Source organism: Mustela lutreola, chromosome 2, assembly GCF_030435805.1.
Source record: "Mustela lutreola isolate mMusLut2 chromosome 2, mMusLut2.pri, whole genome shotgun sequence".
In the NCBI taxonomy this organism is placed as follows: Eukaryota; Metazoa; Chordata; class Mammalia; order Carnivora; family Mustelidae; genus Mustela; species Mustela lutreola.
In genome coordinates, this window is record NC_081291.1 from 165,937,685 (window position 1) to 165,957,126 (window position 19,442).

Consider the following 19,442-nt stretch of genomic DNA (forward strand, 5'->3'; position numbering starts at 1 on the left):
AGAAAAATGCAAAACAGAGATTTGGGAAAATGCATACCAGGCAAAGTTTGTAAAAAAATAAAAACAAAAAAAAATTCAACTTATCTATGAGGAATATTTTTGTTAAAATAACCTATCACAAGAGATAAAAATATTAATTTCTATACAATAGAAATCAATGTCTCAAAATATGTCAAACAAATACCATTATAAAAGACAAAAGAATTTGACAAAATCATAATCACAATGAGATATTTGAGCATGCCTTTCTCAGATAATTTCATAAGCAGTTGGACAAAAAATAATGATGGCTATAAAAAGATATAAGTAAAAAAAATAATTGGTTTACAAAATATAAGGTTTTATTTCCTCAAACAGAAGGCATATCCTATACACATACCCAGAGAAAATTTACAGAAATGAACTAGACTTGAAGAGCATTTTAATAAAATCTGAAACACTGTTCAATAACAATGCATTCACAATTACATTTAGTGTATTTACTATTTTACTATATTTACTATAATTACATTACTTATATTTGCTATAATGCATTTACTAATTACAAAAGGAAGGTCTTTATTAATCATTCTAGTAGCCTGAAATTAAATATACTTTTCTTGATAAATTTTAGATCCAAAAGGAAATCAAAATAGAAGTTACAGATCAAGACTAAATATTAGAAAAATCTGTTATTGTTAATCCATTTGTCACCCCCTCCTCCTCACGGAAGTATGGCAGATATTAATAATTTACCCTATTATTGTTCTCTGATGCAGCCCCAGAATGTCATTCAACCCATCTTTTCAAGACAGCCCTGTAAATGACTTGGAGTTAGCATGTGCAGGAAATAATAGCTAGTTACTTAGTTACCAACTTATACAATGTCCTTCCTTTTACAGATAGGAGGGAGCCAATATTGCCTAGTTGCATATCCATGATTTCTCTAGAAGCTTTTGCTAAAACAATAGAAAGAAAAAGAAAGACAGAAAGAAAGAAACAAAGAAAGGAAGGAAGAAAGAGAGAGGAAAGAAGGGAGGAAGGAAGAAAGGAGAGAAATGAATGGATTTATACATAATTTTGAAGGAGAAAAAGATTACATTAATGACAGCATTTTGGATTAAATAGCAAATCCAAAAGGCTTTTTAATAGTTTGATATAAGATAAATATACAAAAAAATAGTGTCCTTATAAGCCAGCAGTAGCTTGTTAGAAAATATAATAAAAATTTGATTCTCTTTACATTGGCAAAATATTACAAAATATAAATGAATAAACTGAACAAGAAGTTTGAGCCTAAACACGGAAAACTATAAAAGCTTATGAGAAATACAAGATTTGAATAAATTAAGACAGAGAAAATCTTTTTAGAAATGCTAGAGTAACAAGATTCATTATTTTTGTGTCTGATGAAGGAAAGGCAGAATATAGAAGCTTGAGGCTTCCTAACTAATCAGTAGATTAAAGCCAGTTATAATCAAGTGAGTTTACATAATCAAGTTAATGAATTAATAGATACCAAGAGAATGGTCAGTAAAGATACATTCATTGCATACTGCTTTAATTATGGATACCTAAATTTCTACAAAAAGTATATTCTAGCAAATAGCTTTCCTCTAACATTATTTAGTAAGTGAACATAGCCTCAAGATTCGGGGTTATACTTCCCAAAATAATTTTAAAGTTTTAGAGTTAAAAAGGATTATTTACCATGACAAAGTGGGATTTATTCTAAAGCTGTAAATTTGATTTAAAATTATAATTATCTTCCTTGACTTGCAATGGAGTTATATCTCAATACACCACTGTAAGTTGAAAAGATCATTAAGTCAAAAATGCATTTAGTCTTCTCGTAAGGAAGATGGGATTGGGAGGGAGACAAACCATAAGTGACTCTTAATCTCACAAAACAAACTGAGGGTTGCTGGGGGGAGGGGGTTTGGGAGAAGGGGGTGGTATTATGGACATTGGGGAGGGTATGTGCTTTGGTGAGTGCTGTGAAGTGTGTAAACCTGGTGATTCACAGACCTGTACCACTGGGGATAAAAATACATGTTTATAAAAAATAAAAAATTATATTAAAAAAAAATGCATTTAATAGGGGCGCCTGGGTGCTCAGTGGGTTAAGCCTCTGCCTTCGGCTCAGGTCATGAACTCAGGGCCCTGGAATTGAGGCCCACATTGGGCTCTGTGCTCAGTGGGGAGCCTGCTTCTCTCACTCTCTCTGCCTGCCTCTCTGCCTACCTGTGATCTCTCTCTGTCAAATAAATAAATAAATTTTTTAAAAAATCTTTAAAAAAATGCATTTAGTACACCTCACCTATCAAACATCATAGCTTAGCCCAGTCTACCTTCAACATGCTCAGAATACTTACATTAGCCCACAGTTGGGCAAATTATGTCACACAAAGCCTATTTTATGAAAAGGTTGGATATCTCATGTAATTTAATGAGCACTGTACTGAAAGGGAAAAGCTGAACGGTCATGTGGGTGCAGATTGGCTGTTGACTCTCATGATGGCCTGCCTGACTGGAACCTGCGGCTTGCTGCCACTGCCCAGCATCATGAGAGAGGCTCTTACCACAAACTGCTAGCCTGAGAAGAGATCAATACTCAAAATTGGAAGTATTGTATCTACTGGATGCACACTGCTTTTGCACTATTGTAAAGCTGAAAAATCACAAGTCGAAACTTTGTAAATTGGGGATGGTCTGTATTTGAAGTCTTGGTAGTTGAATTATGGATCCTCTTTTTTAAATTGCTATGCTGTACCATATGCTGTACCATATTATTTGAATTTTTACAGTGGTAATATACTACATTCATAAGCAAGGGGTAATATAATTCTGATACCACTACTTTTAAGAATATTCCAATTTTTTATGCTTTTCAGTCCAGCACAGTAAATGTGCCAAAACAATATTAAGCTGGGGAAGTATACCCATATGAGGTTTCTACTGGGTCAACTCCCTTAGACCTACCACAAAATCGGATCATTTCTATCTCCCATTGTCTCCTAAGAAGAAAGTATGAAGTGGGCTCGTTCATAAAAAACTCACTGGCTCACTTCCATTTCATTCCTCCAGAGCCCTCTGAAAAAATTAGACCTGTAGAGGGTGCTCAGACCAGAGTGGGGCCCATGAGAAATTTTGTGAGCTTCATATTGTTGGCAGTGATCTGAAGCCAAAGCAGTGCAAGGAGGTTCACTATAGACTTGACATCACAGTTGGGTGGGAATCTGAGAAAGAAGAGGACGAGGTGGTGGTTACAATCTGTAATACAATTCAGTTGAAACCAAGTAGGGCAGTCTTTCTATAAAGTTACTATACTATCGAGATATCTGATATTTTTATCTTGGGCAAAATTTGTATAATATTAATTTATTAATATAAATTAATACTTTATATTTATTTCTTTTATAAATAGGTGAGCTAGTTGGAATGTCTGGAATATTTACCCTGGCTATTATGGGACTTTTTTTGAATTCTACAAGTTTTAAACCAGGAGTTGAAGCGCTTCTTCTCGAGTGAGTAGATGGTCTATTTTCACTTTGTTTCATGCATTAGAAGCTATAATATTGTAATAGCAACTCTATCTACATCTACATTAGTCAAAGTAAGATATGGACTCCAAAACTACCTGACGAAAAACTTTTACTCAAAATTCTATTTGCCTGTGTCTTCTAATCCTCTAATTTTAGGCAAAATTTGTAAACTTACCTTGAGTTCATGTTAGCTCTGTTTTCCTACTAATTCTCTCAAGTGTCTGACAGTCTACTCAGGAATTTCTAGTAAAATTTACTAGACAGGGCCAGGATTAAGGTAAGGCATATGAGGCACTCATTCTAGCATAAAATTTAAGAAGGTGCCAAAAAACTCAGTAATGAAGATACATAATATTTTAGTACAATTTTTTTTTGAAAATTGGAATTAATGCAAAAAATTCATGTTTGTGAAAATGCAAAACTTTTAAATTAAGATGGAAGCAATATTACTGATTAATTCCTTTTGCCTCAGGCTCCAACATGGTTCAGCATGGTGTTACTACTAGAATAGAAACCCAATATTTTAAGGACAATGAAGAGATGGCCTGCAAAGCACATTAAAAGATTAAGCTAGAGCATCTGAAAAGGATTGGCCATGGTATAAAAGAAAATATGGCCAAATGTACAAATGTATAAACTGTGCCCTGCTCAAGGGCATCCAGTTTAGGGGTGATTGGAATTTGCACCAGTGTAGAAGAAGGGTGTTGCTTTTTGTGATGCTCCAATACATAGGCTGAGAACTTGACCTAAATCACACAATGGCAACATATGTTAACAGAGACTCTGAACATAATCAGTGATTTTAGAGTTTTGGAGAATAATATAGAAAATAGAATAAGATTGAAAGTATAGAACCTTATAGAATTTTGAAGCACCTACTAACACCTCGTGTCAATTACAATGAAAATCAATTGTATCAGCAGCTAGGCAGAATTACTTGCCACAATTAATTGCTGGAGGAAGAATTAAAAATATTATGTGTTTCAACTCTGCCTTTGGGAAGTGATTCCAAAGACTCTTTTCACCTTTCTGCTCTAACTGAAACCTGGATCTCCTGTGAAGACATTACTTCACTTGCATTCCTTAAAATTTGTGTTTTTCTCCCTCACATCCCTGGTACTACTGAGCCTAGAGTTGTGGTAGGTGATCTCTCTGTATCTCAAAGTCATTTCTAGATCATTCTTCATCATTCTTCCCTAGAAAAACCCAGTTTTGAAGTTCATGCCATCAGATTCTCAGGCTGTAAAAAAATTGGGGATGGTCTGTATTTGAAGTCTTGGTAGTTGAATTATGGATCCTCTTTTTTAAATTGCTATGCTGTACCATATGCTGTACCATATTATTTGGTCGATTTACATCTAGAGCTCCGAATCACACTCTCCATTTCATGAAGATGTCGGCCCCCCTCTCACTGTGGCTCTCTGCGGTACCATTTCTCTATCACTATTCCTAGTGATGTCAATCAGTATCCACACAGTTGATCCTTCTACTCCACCTTTCTGCTCCTGGACTTCCTCTCCTCCTGTGGGCATGTTTCCCACCTTGCTTAAGCCACCCACTAAAAGACCACTTCATAATCTCAGTTTCACGAATCTTATTGTCTTAAAACATGACATGTGTCAGCTCCTACTCTCCAAGATGGTAGAAATCTAGGATAACAAAGGTAAATCTGCCTGAAGCCTACAGTAATCTGCAGCAGGTCCTTGCTACTCTCTCAGAGAAGAAGTCCATCATCTCCCGTGTTTTAGGCTTACAACCTCTGGGACCCCGATTTGAACAATTCTGCAATCATGCTGAGACAACACAGAGTCAATCCCATGATCTTTTCGGATCCTCACTAGCCTCACTTCCTCCTTACCCAGATCATTTCTTTTGTTTAAAACTGTCTGATACGGGCGCCTGGGTGGCTCAGTGGGTTAAAGCCTCTGCCTTCGGCTCAGGTCATGATCCCAGGGTCCTGCGATCGAGCCCCGCATCGGGCTCTCTGCTTAGCAGGAAGCCTGCTTCCTTCTCTCTCTCTGCCTGCCTCTCTGTCTACTTGTGATCTCTGTCTGTCAAATAAATAAACAAAATCTTGAAAAAAAAAACTGATAACTTCTATTCTGGCTACAGGTCAAAGCTGCTTTAATGGCAAACAAACAGAGACCGATGTCCCCCTCATTTCCACCACTCTCACCCTCACTTAACTCACCCTAGCCACTCTAATCACTCTGCTGTTCCTCAGACGTCCCCAGCATGCTATTTGTGCTGCTTCTGTCCTTGAGTTTCCGTTCCTGAAATGCGCTTCCCCTGTATGCTGGCAGAGTAGACACCCTCCTTCTTTCAAGCTTCCATTTATACTTCACCTTCCTAGAAAGAAATTCCCAAAATAGAAACTGCTTCCTTGACGGGCTGCAGGATCTTTTATTCCTGACAAGTTGACACCCCAACAACATTCTGTCCGTAAGGTCATGTCATTTCTCTAGGCTAATGGCTGTCCAATGTCAGGCAATAAACATAATACAGTTGCCTGGATCTGTTGAACCAAAACCATGACTGCATTCAGACATCTGGTTCTTTAAAAATTTTTCTAAAATTCTCCCCTCATGACACTTAGATACAGACAGGGTTGTGACCTTTTGCTACATAAAAGATACACAAAAATACTACATATGTAAAAATACACAACAGTATTAGGATACTCATATCATCAAATAAAAGAGAAGTTCTTTTTTTTTTTAAGTCAGAAACACTTTTTCAATGTGCCTGAATTGTTACAAACACACACGTGCACACACCCATGCACAAGGTCATGCACAAGTCCATGGGATGAGATGAGCTGGAGCTTGGTTGTTCAGTTCAAACCTACTTTGAATTTGATAGACTGGTTCCTTAAAGAATCTGGTTTCCCCCTCATCAGGTTTCTCCCATTAGTTTCTACCACATATGAAAGGGTCTTGACAGCTCCTCTAGATTGTTGCTTAGTTGATTTGATTGCATTTTATGCTCACTTAATGAGACTGTTATATTTGGTATTCCGCAGCATTTTTCCACAATGTTAGGAAAATTTTTCAATTATGCGCTTGTTAAATAAAAAGAAAAGTATCATGGTAGTTCATATTCACCACTGACTTGGCTGAATTATCCTACTCAATTAATGCTCACAAAGGATTTCATTAATTGTATGGGTAGGTGGGTATAATGCTTTAAGGGATTTTATTTTATTTTATTTTATTTTCTTGGTGCCTATGCACATGGTGCAACAATTGGATTTGCTTTTGATAGTGAAGTCAAAAGAAGGATAAAAATTACAGAATCATCATAAAATATATCTTAGTGTGTTTCCCTCTGAGTTAACATTGGATGCAGCATTTAAATCCAGAAGCTAACAGAATTAAAAGCATGACCATGCATCTGTAAGAAAGGGATGACAATTCATAGCCTACAGTAATTATTAGCCTAAGTGTGGCCACATAAACACTATTTTGAAGTATTTGACTTAGTATTTCCTAGGCTAGAATGTTTTATATGCAGTGTTTGCCTGATAAGGCCTAGGTATTTGTGCCTCTTAATACTGCTTGGAACTGAAAATTTGTATTACTGCAACAGAGAGTTATTTTTAGTATTGGATCTGGTATTTGGCAGGTCCATTTTTCTGGAAAAGGGACAATCATTCTTTTTAAGGGTTTCAGGGACTGAAAACCCTGGTAGCATATGGTTAAACCAAGCCACTGTCATCTCATGAAAGTGGTATTTGTGTGCCCTTTTAAACTTTTCAATTTATTTTGTTATTAATGTAATATGGTGACATTCGCAGGAAATATATAGGAAGATAATAAAAAGTAAATTTTAAAAATAGCCTCCTATGGTGCCAACACCAAAACATGACAAATACTGGTAACTGAGTGTCCTTTACCAAATTGCTTTGCCTGTAGCAGATGAGAACATGCACTTCAGAGTGATGTAGAGTTTTCCTGGGCTCTTAGGCACTTTAAAATGTACACACATTCACAAATCCCAAAAGGAGAAATATACAGAGGGCATTTATTTGAATAAAGGATTATTTCACATCTTCTAAGTGCTCACTAGATTTTAGGGTAAGCCTTAATTCTATCACTATATAAAGCAGATTCGCAGTTCAGTAATCCTTTTAAAGATAATTTTAGCTCTTCCTAATAATACAAGGAGTTCACAACGGGATTTTCAAGCCACATGAACCACGGCACCTGAATGAAGCAAAACGTGTTTTCAGAATCAATCCCAAAAGAAAGACACTAATTTACATATAGTTTACTTGCCTTACTGCTCCTTTCTCCCAGTTAAATTATAAGCCCTTTGTGTATAGGTAAATGCCTTATTCATCTTTATTTTCTTGATTAGGCCTAGCACAATGTTTCACATGAATAAATCTTGTGATAAATGTGTTAGATTACTTACCTGTAATTAACCACATTCAACTTTTTTGAAAACGCAGATTCTGGAATTGTCTATCATTTGTTGCTTCACTTATGGTGTTTACCTTCGTTGGACTTCTAATTCCTGCACATATGTATTTATACATAACATTTTCTGACATATATTATTCATTAAATATCTATTTCACACTTATTGTTTTAAGGTAAGAATGTCATTTGAATTTTTCTATTTATAGGACACTGAATAAGCCCAAAGATATTTTTAAAAATAAAAATGTGTCATTCCTTAGAATGAAAATGAAGAATTCCCTCTTAAACTTGCCAAAGAATCATTAGCAAATTACTGTTTTAGTGGGGTTTTTTCGTTCAACTTCTAACTGCATGTCAAAGTAATCCAAGAACTCTATAATTTTTTTTTAATTAGAAGAAAAAAATCTTTCGTAATTTTACTACCCAGGGGAAACTGCTGTTAACATTTGGTATGTTTCGTGCACTGTTATTTTTTCCTATGAGGTTTCATAAAGTTCAGCATCAATCATAAATAAAAATTTTATGTTGCTTTTGTTTGCCTAATATTGTACAACAAATAATTTCCTTCTGATTAATTTATAGTTACAAACAGATTTTTAAAAATCATTAGAAAGTCCTTCTTGTAAATGTCCTTTTTGCTTAAATAATTTTTGTAGTCCCCTTTTCAGTGGTAAAAGGCAGAAAAGAGTCTGCCCATGTTAGTGAAAAGGATGTGATATAGAGGAGGAAAAACCACCATGACTACACTCTCCAGGTTCTATCCCTTGTGTTGCTAGCGTTTTACCTCCATTGAGGAAAACTAATTAGGAGTCAACAGCAGTTGGCTAGTGCCAACTAAATGGAAATTACTACCAAATTATCAGATACAATTGGTGTGAAATGTAGGAGATATGTGATTAAAAGAAAAACTAGAAACAAATCTGCCAGTATTGGGTAAATTCAGCAAGGTTAAAAATCTACAAAGAACAAAGAAAGGGAAGACATTTTCCCCCTTCAGTTCTTAATCGTTAGACTTTTTTTATTTTGGGGGGAGTGGGGAGAATCCAGGATAGAATAGATTCACAAAACATCTCTAACTTTTTCTTTTCTACCCCAAGAAATGTGTAATTACCCTACTACAAACTTCATAGAAAGGAGCAAAAAGAATAATGCCATCCTCTTGGCATCTCTCTCAATGAAATGCCCTTCTGCCTTTTTTCGGGGCCACAGTGTGTGAAAAGATGGTTCCTTTGTCTGAGAGTCGGCCATTCCACGGGGAATAGATTGGAATAGAGTAGAATGAAATGGGGGGGGGGGAATGTCTATAGCAAGAATAACTTTTTAAAATCTCTTTTGTGTTTTAGACTTTTGGTCTTTCTAATAATGAGCCCTGTTTTGTCTCGACTTGGCCATGGGTTCAGCTGGCGCTGGGCATTCATAATGGTCTGGAGTGAAATGAAAGGAACGCCTAATATAAACATGGCTCTTCTGCTTGCCTACTCTGAACTTTCTCTTGGCTCTGAGAGGGAAAAATCTCAAGTAAAGATAAATGATTTTTTTTTATTTGAGCATTTTATGAATATTGTTTCTGTGTACTAAAATACATTTTTGTGGAGCGGTAGCTCAATCCCACTTGGATGACGGGAGTGGTTTAGCTGTGCTGGCAAGATTGGGAAGAGGAAAAACAACTGGCAACTTTCCTCTTCCTGGGGAACATTCTGGCTTAGGGATTCCCTAAACCCCTTCCTCAACGCTACAATCATGTTTTTCATTACAAGAGCAATAAAAGCCATAAAATAAGATAAGAGAGGTAAACACACCTGTCCCTACTCTTATCTTTCTAACACCTGATTGGATGATTTGGGTTTATCTTTTCATTCAGTTTTTTTTTTCTTTAAGATTTTATGTATTTATTTAAAAGAGAGAGAAAGAGCATGAGAGAGAGCACAAGCAAGGGGAGCACAAGCAGAGGGAGTGGCAGAGGGAAAGTGAGAAGCAAACTCCCCACTGAGCAAGGAGCCTGATGCGGGACTCCATTCCAGGACCCTGGGATCATGACCTGAGCCAAAGGCAGACACTTAGCCATCTGAGCCACCCAGGCACCCCTTTTCATTACACTTTTAAAATGAGTTTATTATGGGGACACCTGGGTGGCTCAAATGGTTAAGCATCTGCCTTCAGCTCGGGGCATGATCCCAGGGTCCTGGAATGGAGCCCCCACATCTGTGTCAGGCTCCTTGCTCAGCTGGGAGCCTGCTTCTCCTTCTGCCTGTGCTTCTGCTCTCCGTGCTTGTGTGTGCTCCCTTTCTCTGTTTCTCCCCCTGCCAAATAAATAAATGCAATCTTAAAAAAAAAAAGTTAAAGGAGTTAAAACTTATAAATAATTTTAAAATAGTACCTGATAAGGGTACCTGAGTGGCTTGATCAGTTATGCCTCCAAATCTAAATGGTTTTGGCTCATGTCATGATCATGAGATAGAACCCTGCATTGCACTCCAGATTTTCTCTCTCCCTCTCCCTCCATCCTTTCCCCCGTCAAATAAATAAATGAATAAATATTTTTAAAAATAGTACCCGATACAGAATATGTACTCAGGGGCCCCTGGGTGGCTCAGTGGGTTAAGCCTCTGCCTTCAGCTCAGGTCATGATCCCAGGGTCCTGGGATCGAGTCCCACATCAGGTTCTCTGCTAAGCAGGGAGCCTGCTTCCCCTCTCTCTCTGCCTGCCTCTCTGCCTACTTATGCTCTCTGTCTGTCAAATAAATAAATAAAATCTTAAAAAAAAAGGAATATGTACTCAATAAGTGTTTATATTTTTACTTACTGCTAATAGCCACTTGAGAAAAATAGAAACCTGTTTGTGATTGACTTCATTGACTTTCATATTACTAAATGTGAGGCCACATTTAGTAATGCTAGGAACCAGAATATTTTAATGGTCTAGTGATGTTACCTCTTCATTAATTACTAGCCCCAAATTCTGCCTAACAGAACATAAAAGGCATGATTCTCCCTCTACCTCGTTTCCAGGTAAGAACATTACAAGGACCTCTATAAGAAATTTCCTGTGAAGATATCAAGATGCATCTAACACTTCCATTGCAGGGTTTTTTTTAAACACATAAATTCCAAATGTAAAGGGAAAAGCAGCAAGGAAATTATTGCGTGTCTAATTAGATAATATCCCAAACATTAAAACATGAAACATTCAAACACTGCTTTTGAAAGTGAGATTATCTAGGGTGCCTGGGTGTCTCAGTCGTTAAGCATCTGCCTTCCTCTCTGGTCACAATCCCAGAGTCCTGAGATTGACCCGCATATCGGGCTCCCTGCTCTACCAGAAGCCTGCTTCTCTCTTTCCTACTCCCCCTGCTTGTATTCCCTCTCTCGCTTTCTCTCTCTCTTTCTCTATCAAATAAATAAAATCTTTCTTTTTAAGTATCTCCACATGCCTGAATAATCAAGGTCAGTTTGGCACCACACACCCTGACCCGTGTAATGGTAGACATCGCACATGGATCTGGATTCTGAAGTTTTTAGTTGGCTGCTCTCTGCTGTGTGGCCATCAGTGAGTTAATTAATACCCACCTCAAGGCACATGTCAGTTTCCTCATTTCAAAAGGGACTTAATAATACCAATGGTGTGTTAGCAAATGTTAACAAGTAACTCTCTTAGGGGTCAGAGGGAGCCCTAAATAATATTTGTCACTTTCCATTGCGTAATCACTTTAAAAGAACAATAATCAACTCCATAACTTCCTGAAAATTTAACATCAGCTCTCACGAACTGCAAAAGTCAGCTCCAGCACACCACAATCTCAAAGGGTTATTTGAAGAAATTGAAAATGTACATAAAATGCTCAACACATGGTTTAACATATTGTAAGTGTACAACAAATATGAGCTGTAATGACATGATAGTGATGCCACGTAGACCTGATATGAGATAAAACGCTAGTAAACAAAATCATGTAGTAAGATGCCCTCACTAGTAGCAACTAGTTGAGAAGAAAGTCACACTTCTTTCTTAATTTAATTTAGCTGAACCCTCCAGCTAACTTTTTAATACTCATGAAGCAGCACTCCAGGAAAGGGTTAAAAATAACTTGAGTCTTGTCCCTGTTAGGACTCACAAAGGCCAACGACCTTGTGTAAGTAACAGTGCCTGAGTTTGTCTCCTGTGTAATTGGACAATACTGGTATATACTTCATAGAATGGTAGTGAGGATTAAGTAAGTTTGATACATTGTGCCCTACACTTACTATATAGACATTAGCTCATATTTCTATTGAAATAAAATAACTTAGAAGTCCTCAACTTTGAACGTGTGTTAGAATGCTTCCGGAAGCTTTAGCAAATTACTGATGCCTGTGGAATTCTGGCTCTGGCCATAATGAATAATGGATGTCAGATCTTTTTCCTATACTAAACTGGATATATATAGCTATTAAACTGGTTAAATATATGAAGCACCCAATATATGAAGGCCCAAGAAGTACAGCAATGGAATTTAGGGATAAGCATTTTTTTCCCCCAATGTCTCTGTAAGTACATGTTTACTTGTCAAACCACATGTCCTGCCTGAGTCTTGATTTGGTTCCAAAAACATGGATAAAATACATGCAGGGAGACAGAGAATCCCCAGAGTACTTTCATCATGCCTGACTTTCAAATTCTCTCCCTACTATGAGCATTTATTGACCTAGTACAATCTAGTTTAATTTTCATTGGTAAATATAGACTACGCTACAAGAAATTATCATGAATATTTACTTTGTATTTTTCTTTCTATTATAGGTACTATTTCATGGAGTGTCAGTATGCTTAATTACCTTGATTGTCAATAGATTTATTTTGCCAATGGCAGTCAGTAAACTAGGTAAGCCCTAGTAATTACTAATTACTAGGTAAACTCTACTAATTACTAAGTAACCCCTTGTAATTACTATTAATGAAGAGATAAACATTCTAAAAATGCTAAAGAATTGCTATTAATGAGGAAAGAATCCACATAAATGAAAATCAGGTGTCTAATAGAAGAAGAAATTGGCTCTCTATATAAAAGCATATGAAGAGGGGATCCTGGGTAGCTCTGTTGGTTAAGCATCTGCCTTTGGCTCAGGTCATGATCCCAGGGTCCTGGGACAGAGTTCTGCATTGGGATCCATGCTCAGTGGGGAGTGAGCTTCTGCCCCTCCTCCCCGCTCATGCTCTCTCTCACTATCTCTGTCTCTCTCAAATAAACAAATAAAAAAAATTTTTTTTAAAGCATATAAACAGATTAGGCCAATAAGCTAGTAAATTTAAAAAAGATTACTTATTTGCATTAGTCTAGTTTAAAAAAATAATACAGTAAGTTTTTTCAATTATTCAACAAACTTTTATTGAAAACTTCTTATATGCCAGGCACTATTCTAACTGATAATGATGCATTATGAAGACAGACAGGATTTCTGTGTCAGTGGAGCTTACACTGGAGAAAAAAGAAACAGACAGCAAGTCAAATGAGGCAGGACCAGAGAGTCACGTGCACAACAACGTAAACAAATTACACATTACATAAGATAGAAAATACAATGGGTGCTAGATTCCTGAGGAAGCTAGAAGCTGAGTATATTCAAGGAAAGAGCATTTGACCCTTTGAGTACAAGCAGATAACGGAGAATGTCCAGATGAGAGAGGTAGGAAGGGGTTAAGTAATGAAGGGCCTCGGATTTTAAGATTTTATTCTAAGGGCAAGACGAATTCCTTGGCCAGTTTTAAGCAAGTGTAATTATATGTTAACTCTAGTTCTGTGGATAAATGATTGAAGAGCAGAGAAGCAAAAATAGCAGCTGTAGGAGACAATTGCATTAAGCGGTTATGCCTGTTTTCATCTTCTATTTTTTTAATTATTTTTTTTTAATTTTATTAACATATAATGTATTGTTTGCTTCAGGGGTACAGGTCTGTGAATCACCAGTCCTGCACAATTCACAGTGCTCACCATAGCACACACCCTCCCCAATGTCCATAACCCAGCCACCCTATTTCTCTGACAAGCCTCCCCTCCAGCAACCCTCATCGTCTATTTTTTAACAAGGGAAGAGTGGAGATCTAGAGAGGTAAATGTTCCTGCCCAAGGTCATGCAACAAGATAACAGCAACTGAGGAACTAGAAACAAGCAGCCCTGATGCTTTCAATCCATTATACTCCCAACTGCTGTATCGCCCTTTCCGTTACACAGAGCTTTCACCTTCATGCCATTTGTAATCGATCTGAGACGCCATCTTTACTGATGGCATCGCATTACCCAAACTCCCTCCTGCCTTGTATTTGCAACCAAAACCTTTTTTCTTTTTTAAAATTCTCTGAGCCTTAACATAGTAAATTGGGAAAACAAGATCAGAGAGGGGAAATTTTGGCAAATAGTGTCACATCTTCTACTTAATAGCTAAATAAACTTAAAATTCTTACCGAGGAGCACCTATTTATTTGCACTGAGAGCAGTGAACATTTGCTCATGGAACATTATTGCTTTCCAAGAAAGCTTCTGTGGCTCATTGAAAGGACTTTGTATCTGATAGGAAGAGTCCTTCAAACCTTAATGAGGTCTGAAGACAAACATATATCATATACACTTATCCTATACATATACACGATATTACATTTAGGTAGTATATATGTACATATCTATATTATATGTATATGTGCATGTATATATGTACATATCTATATTGATGCCTCCTGCATATTTTTCTATCTACCTATATTCTGTGTATTTGTAAATATGTACATATATATCGGATACGTATGTCAGGGATGTATATGTAGGTAGTATAGATATACATATACACAGATACATATCTCCTACATGTATATCTCCTACATATATATCCCCTATATATGTACGTGTCATCTATTCTGTGTGCATATATATATGATACTATTATAGGAAATTGGTTTGCATGGTCATGGAAGCTGAGGAGTCCCAAGATCTGTAGTCCAAAGGTCTGAGAACCAGGAAAGCCAATTAGTTTAAGTTCCTGTCCAAATGCAGAGGCAGGAGAGGACTGCTGTCCCAAATCAAAGACCGTGAGGCAGAGTGCATTTTCTTTTGTTCTACTCAGGGCTCCAGTGGTTTAGATGAGGCTTGCTGGCAGTAAGGGGGGCAATCTGCTTTACCCATTCTACAATTTAAATGCTATTCTATCCAGAAACACCTTCACTGACACACCTAGAATAATATTACCAAATATCTGAGGATCCTTATCCCAATCAAGATGACACATAAAAATAATCATTACACCTCTGTGCTTCTGTCTTCTCATCTAACAAACTGGGAAAAGGTAAGGTAATCAAATGATAGGTAAGGTAACCAAAGACTTAATACATTCAATGTACTATGAAGTGTTTCCTTAGCATATTGTAAGCTCTCAATAAGTATTAACTATTATTGTTATTATTATGTACCTCAGCTTTTTTGAGGAGTGTGAAAGTCAAAAAGCTTGAAATTTTGTTAATGTTTTCATCATTTATAATTTATGTTGAGCTTAACTTAAATTAAAAATAGTTGGTGGCAGTAGGAACAAAAGGAAGCTATACAATCCATGTTAAAATGGTGGTATCCCTGCTATTGATAAAACATACTCTTCATACCGAAGGTCTTCGTGATGTCACATCAACAAAATATAAATCACTTTATTGTACATTTCAACACTTTCAAGAGCTAACCAAATCTGCAGCCTCTGCACTCAAATTTGACAAAGATCTTGCCAATGCAGATTGGAATATGGTTGAAAAGGCAATTATACTTCAAAACCCATATGCGGTAAGCAAGTCATACCTTTTCTTTACTCCTTCAAAGTAGATACCATTACCTTAAGTCTTGATTTTATTGTTACCTGTAACGGACAGAGAGCTTGTATTGGTAACCCACTGTCATAATAGTAAGAAGGGAATCTTAGTGTTGTAAATTCAAAAGAATTAACAGTGCTTTGGAGCTCCCTAGGAAAGATGCCATAAAGGAGGAGAGTGAGCCAGAGAAAATGGCTAGTGTTTTATTAGATGGACAGTGGACAGGTGCCCTTGTCCAGCATTTATTTAACATTTGTTTACACTACTATATATGCCAATTACTTCCTAGCCCTCATGATTAATATTGTTTTTTTATATCAAATAGCATTCAAAGCCTGTATCATTAGGCTTTAGGTGTGGGTGAGATGTCACCTCCTGCTTCTGAGATAGGCTTTAGAATCTCTGTGGTCAGACTTCTTAATCATTGAAGGGTATGTAACTCCCCAGTCCGTCACGGTTGCCATAAGGAGAAATAATAAATGTTGTTCTGGAATCTTCTCGGTGCTACTGCTGCTGCTTTGCTATCTCCTATGTTACATCCAGTTTTCAGTGCAGTGTTTCAATGCATACTGTATGATGCTGTTGTTGCAGTGTTTTTGCTGAGTCTTACAATATGAGGAACCAACTCCTAGGAGTGTAGACATAAGATAATTGGTTTCTATAAAGTAGGATTCCCCAAAATGCATTTCATATCCACTAACCAGTGCTGGAAGCGCCCCCTAGGGACCAAGCCCTCTGCCTGTAGGAATACTGCGGGGATTTCTGGATACTACAAATACCAAGTCAAATCCAATTATTTCTATAGTAGCTCCCAATTTCTGGTTGTGGACTTTTACTAATCTGATTGCATGAGACTCTTCTAAAAAGCTTATTAAAATATGGCTTTATTTCCCAGCCCCACTCAGGAGATTCTAATAATCCAGATGGTCTGAGGTGGGTCTCAAGAATATGTGTTTTCATTCCATTTACCCAGCTGATTCTAGTGCAAAGTCAAGGCTGAGGCCCCCACTCTGATACTTGGTCTGTTTAGAAAGGCAGATGATCAAACATGGGGTATATTATGGTGTTATGGATAGAGCACTGGCCTTGGACTCAGAAAATCTGGGTTCATAACCTGGCTTTCTCACTTAATAAATAGCTTTGTGATCTTGAGCAATTCTTCAGTTTTATCTGAGCTTCAGCTTTTCTCTGCTGTAAAATGAAGTTATCCATAATCCCCATCTCCCAATGCTAAGTTCATTTTCTACTCTACCTTAAGTGATTAGGTTAAGGCAGTGATCATCAAACTTTAGCAGCAGCAAGAATCATAGAATGCTTTGTAAAAACACAGATTGCTGCCCTTTTCCCCAGACTTCCTGATTTAGCAGGTCTGCAATGGGGTCTGGGAATGTGCATTTCTAACAATTTCCACACGACGCTGAGGCTGCTCAGAGTCCACACTTTCAGAACCATTGGTTTAAAATGGGATCATATATATGGTAGCTGTTATAAAATGTCAATAATGCCATGTAAATGTAAAAACAGGATATAGCGTCTTTCCTCCAAAAGTGGCAATTATTTTACTTTCTAGATAACTGTGAAATGATGAGGAAACTCATCTTTACTCTTCTTCTATATTTAACAGGTTTTCTATAATATTTTGAACCAAATTTTTAGGTGAATTGTTTGAGGGTTATGTATGCTAAACAATATCTTAGTATTCATGTATTTGGGGTTTTTTTGTTCTTATTTCTGTTTCACTTAGTTGAACCAAGGAGAACAAACAGAACATCAAAAGGTGACGTGTCTAAACTGTAAGGGGATAGATGAGACCCTTAACGTTGAAGCAACGGAGCTGGCCAACAGGCGTCTCTTGTCGGCACAAATAGTTAGTACTTGATCATACACTTTCAAAATGATATTTGGGCCTAAAATTATCCTGAAAACTTTGTCCTTCGCTAAAGACATCTGTTTTCGTTTTGTTTTGTTTTTTAAGCCATCTTGACTATGCTTACCTGCATAGCTTAAGAGATGGTTACAAAGGCAAAGGAAAGTTTGGTGCTATCTTGGGAATCCATTTGACTGCCAAAAGAAAGAAAAGGGAAATAGATTCATCCAAATTAGCCTAAGTAAAAGGTGATTTATTAAGAGGATTTGGGAATTTCACAGATCCCAAGGCAGGAATTACAGGGGAACTGAATCTTCAGGTGTGTTATGCAACCATTTCCACACCACCCATCTCTGGCTCTACGCCAGCTTTTCATGAACAACACCAATTCTGCTAATAGCTTTAGGTAGAGAGTAGTTTTCAGATCAAATCTTGGATAAAGGTTAGAGAAATTCTGTGGCACAGCAGCATCCTAGACTCTGTGGAAAACTGCTAATAGGCGGGTTACCATTTACTATCCAGGTCAGGATCTTAACTCATTGCCGTGACTCATGCTCTCAAAATGTTCATGGTGGGCCTTCAGCACTGCCTATGGACTCTCATGCAAGTCTCAGCTATTCCAGCCATACAGAATTCCCAGCATTCTACCTGTTCATTCTCACTTGGAAAATGGAAGGTCTATAGGGTACAATTGTTCTCTCTTCAGCATTAGTCCTAGCAGAGAGGCTGACTCTCAAAGGCAGCTTTTCCAAGGACCTAAATAATTTCTTTAAGCAACGGAGGCAGTGCCATGAAGTATGAACTTATGTCCACATAGTGCTTTGTTCCACCAGCAGAGTTTATATCATATCTTTGAGTCATCTCCAGATTTTTTATTTATTTCAGGAAAATACAGTATTCAGGAACCCTCCAAATCAATACAGGAGAATCCATTTTAAGTTTTGCTTTCATTAATAAGGTGACTCAAAACTTATTCTTTTTAGTCTCTTTTCTCCCCATCTGTAAAATAGGAAAATGCTAACTGCAAGAACTCTTAGATTTTTTTCCACTTCAGATATCCTATGATTTCAGGAATATACATTCCATGTACTTTTTTTATTTCTTGCCCTAAATGTTCGTTTTCTACCATTATATCTTTGCTGATTTTGTGCTATGTATCGGGTCTTAACCAGGAAATCCTATTTTTTAAAGTAGGTTGGATCTTTCTGTTCTGTTCTCCAGCTCTTTATCTCATCTCGCATCTCTTTTGGACTTCTTTGTTCTGGCCTATCTTCATGTTTACTTTGGTTTGTTAATTTGGTTTCTGCAATCTCAATTCTAATGCTCACTGTTCCAACCATAATATTAATCAGTCTATTAACAATTTTCAAAGCTGTGAGAGCTTTTATGTAAATCTCAGCCAGTTATTATTAACCGGGGCAATACCCTCACTACTGTTGTACATTAGAAGAGGAAGCACAGTATGATAGACAGTGTGGTAAAGGAGAGGCAACACCCCCAACCATAAGACAAAGGGGAGACAGGCTTTAAATTCAGAGAAAACTGAGTTTCTAATGTGATCTTGGGAAAAACTCTTAATCCTCTAAGTCTCAGCTTTCTCATCTATGAAATACAGATTAGAATATCTTCCCCATGAATTTCTTGCAAGAATTAAATAATTCTATGCAAAATATATATAAATCATTTAATTTCATAGTATGGTAGGTCACCCAATAAATGGCAGTTACTTTAAGGTATCAACCATTCTCTAAATTCTTCTTACATTTTGGTATGGATGATCAATTAAGAATTAACATTTTTCTAGTGTCTG

At 37.0% G+C, this 19,442-nt stretch overlaps 1 protein-coding gene across 3 annotated transcripts in view; it reads left to right on the forward strand.

Moving 5' to 3' along the window:
* SLC9C1 (solute carrier family 9 member C1) overlaps positions 1 to 19,442 on the forward strand; it is an 86,030-nt gene that overhangs the window by 26,042 nt on the left and 40,546 nt on the right. For all 3 annotated transcript variants that reach the window (XM_059164148.1, XM_059164150.1, XM_059164149.1), the window contains exons 8-13: positions 3,407 to 3,506; positions 7,978 to 8,121; positions 9,292 to 9,466; positions 12,726 to 12,807; positions 15,573 to 15,739; positions 17,510 to 17,632. In XM_059164148.1, coding sequence (XP_059020131.1) covers positions 3,407 to 3,506; positions 7,978 to 8,121; positions 9,292 to 9,466; positions 12,726 to 12,807; positions 15,573 to 15,739; positions 17,510 to 17,632 — 791 coding nt within the window. The remainder of the gene's footprint in view (positions 1 to 3,406; positions 3,507 to 7,977; positions 8,122 to 9,291; positions 9,467 to 12,725; positions 12,808 to 15,572; positions 15,740 to 17,509; positions 17,633 to 19,442) is intronic.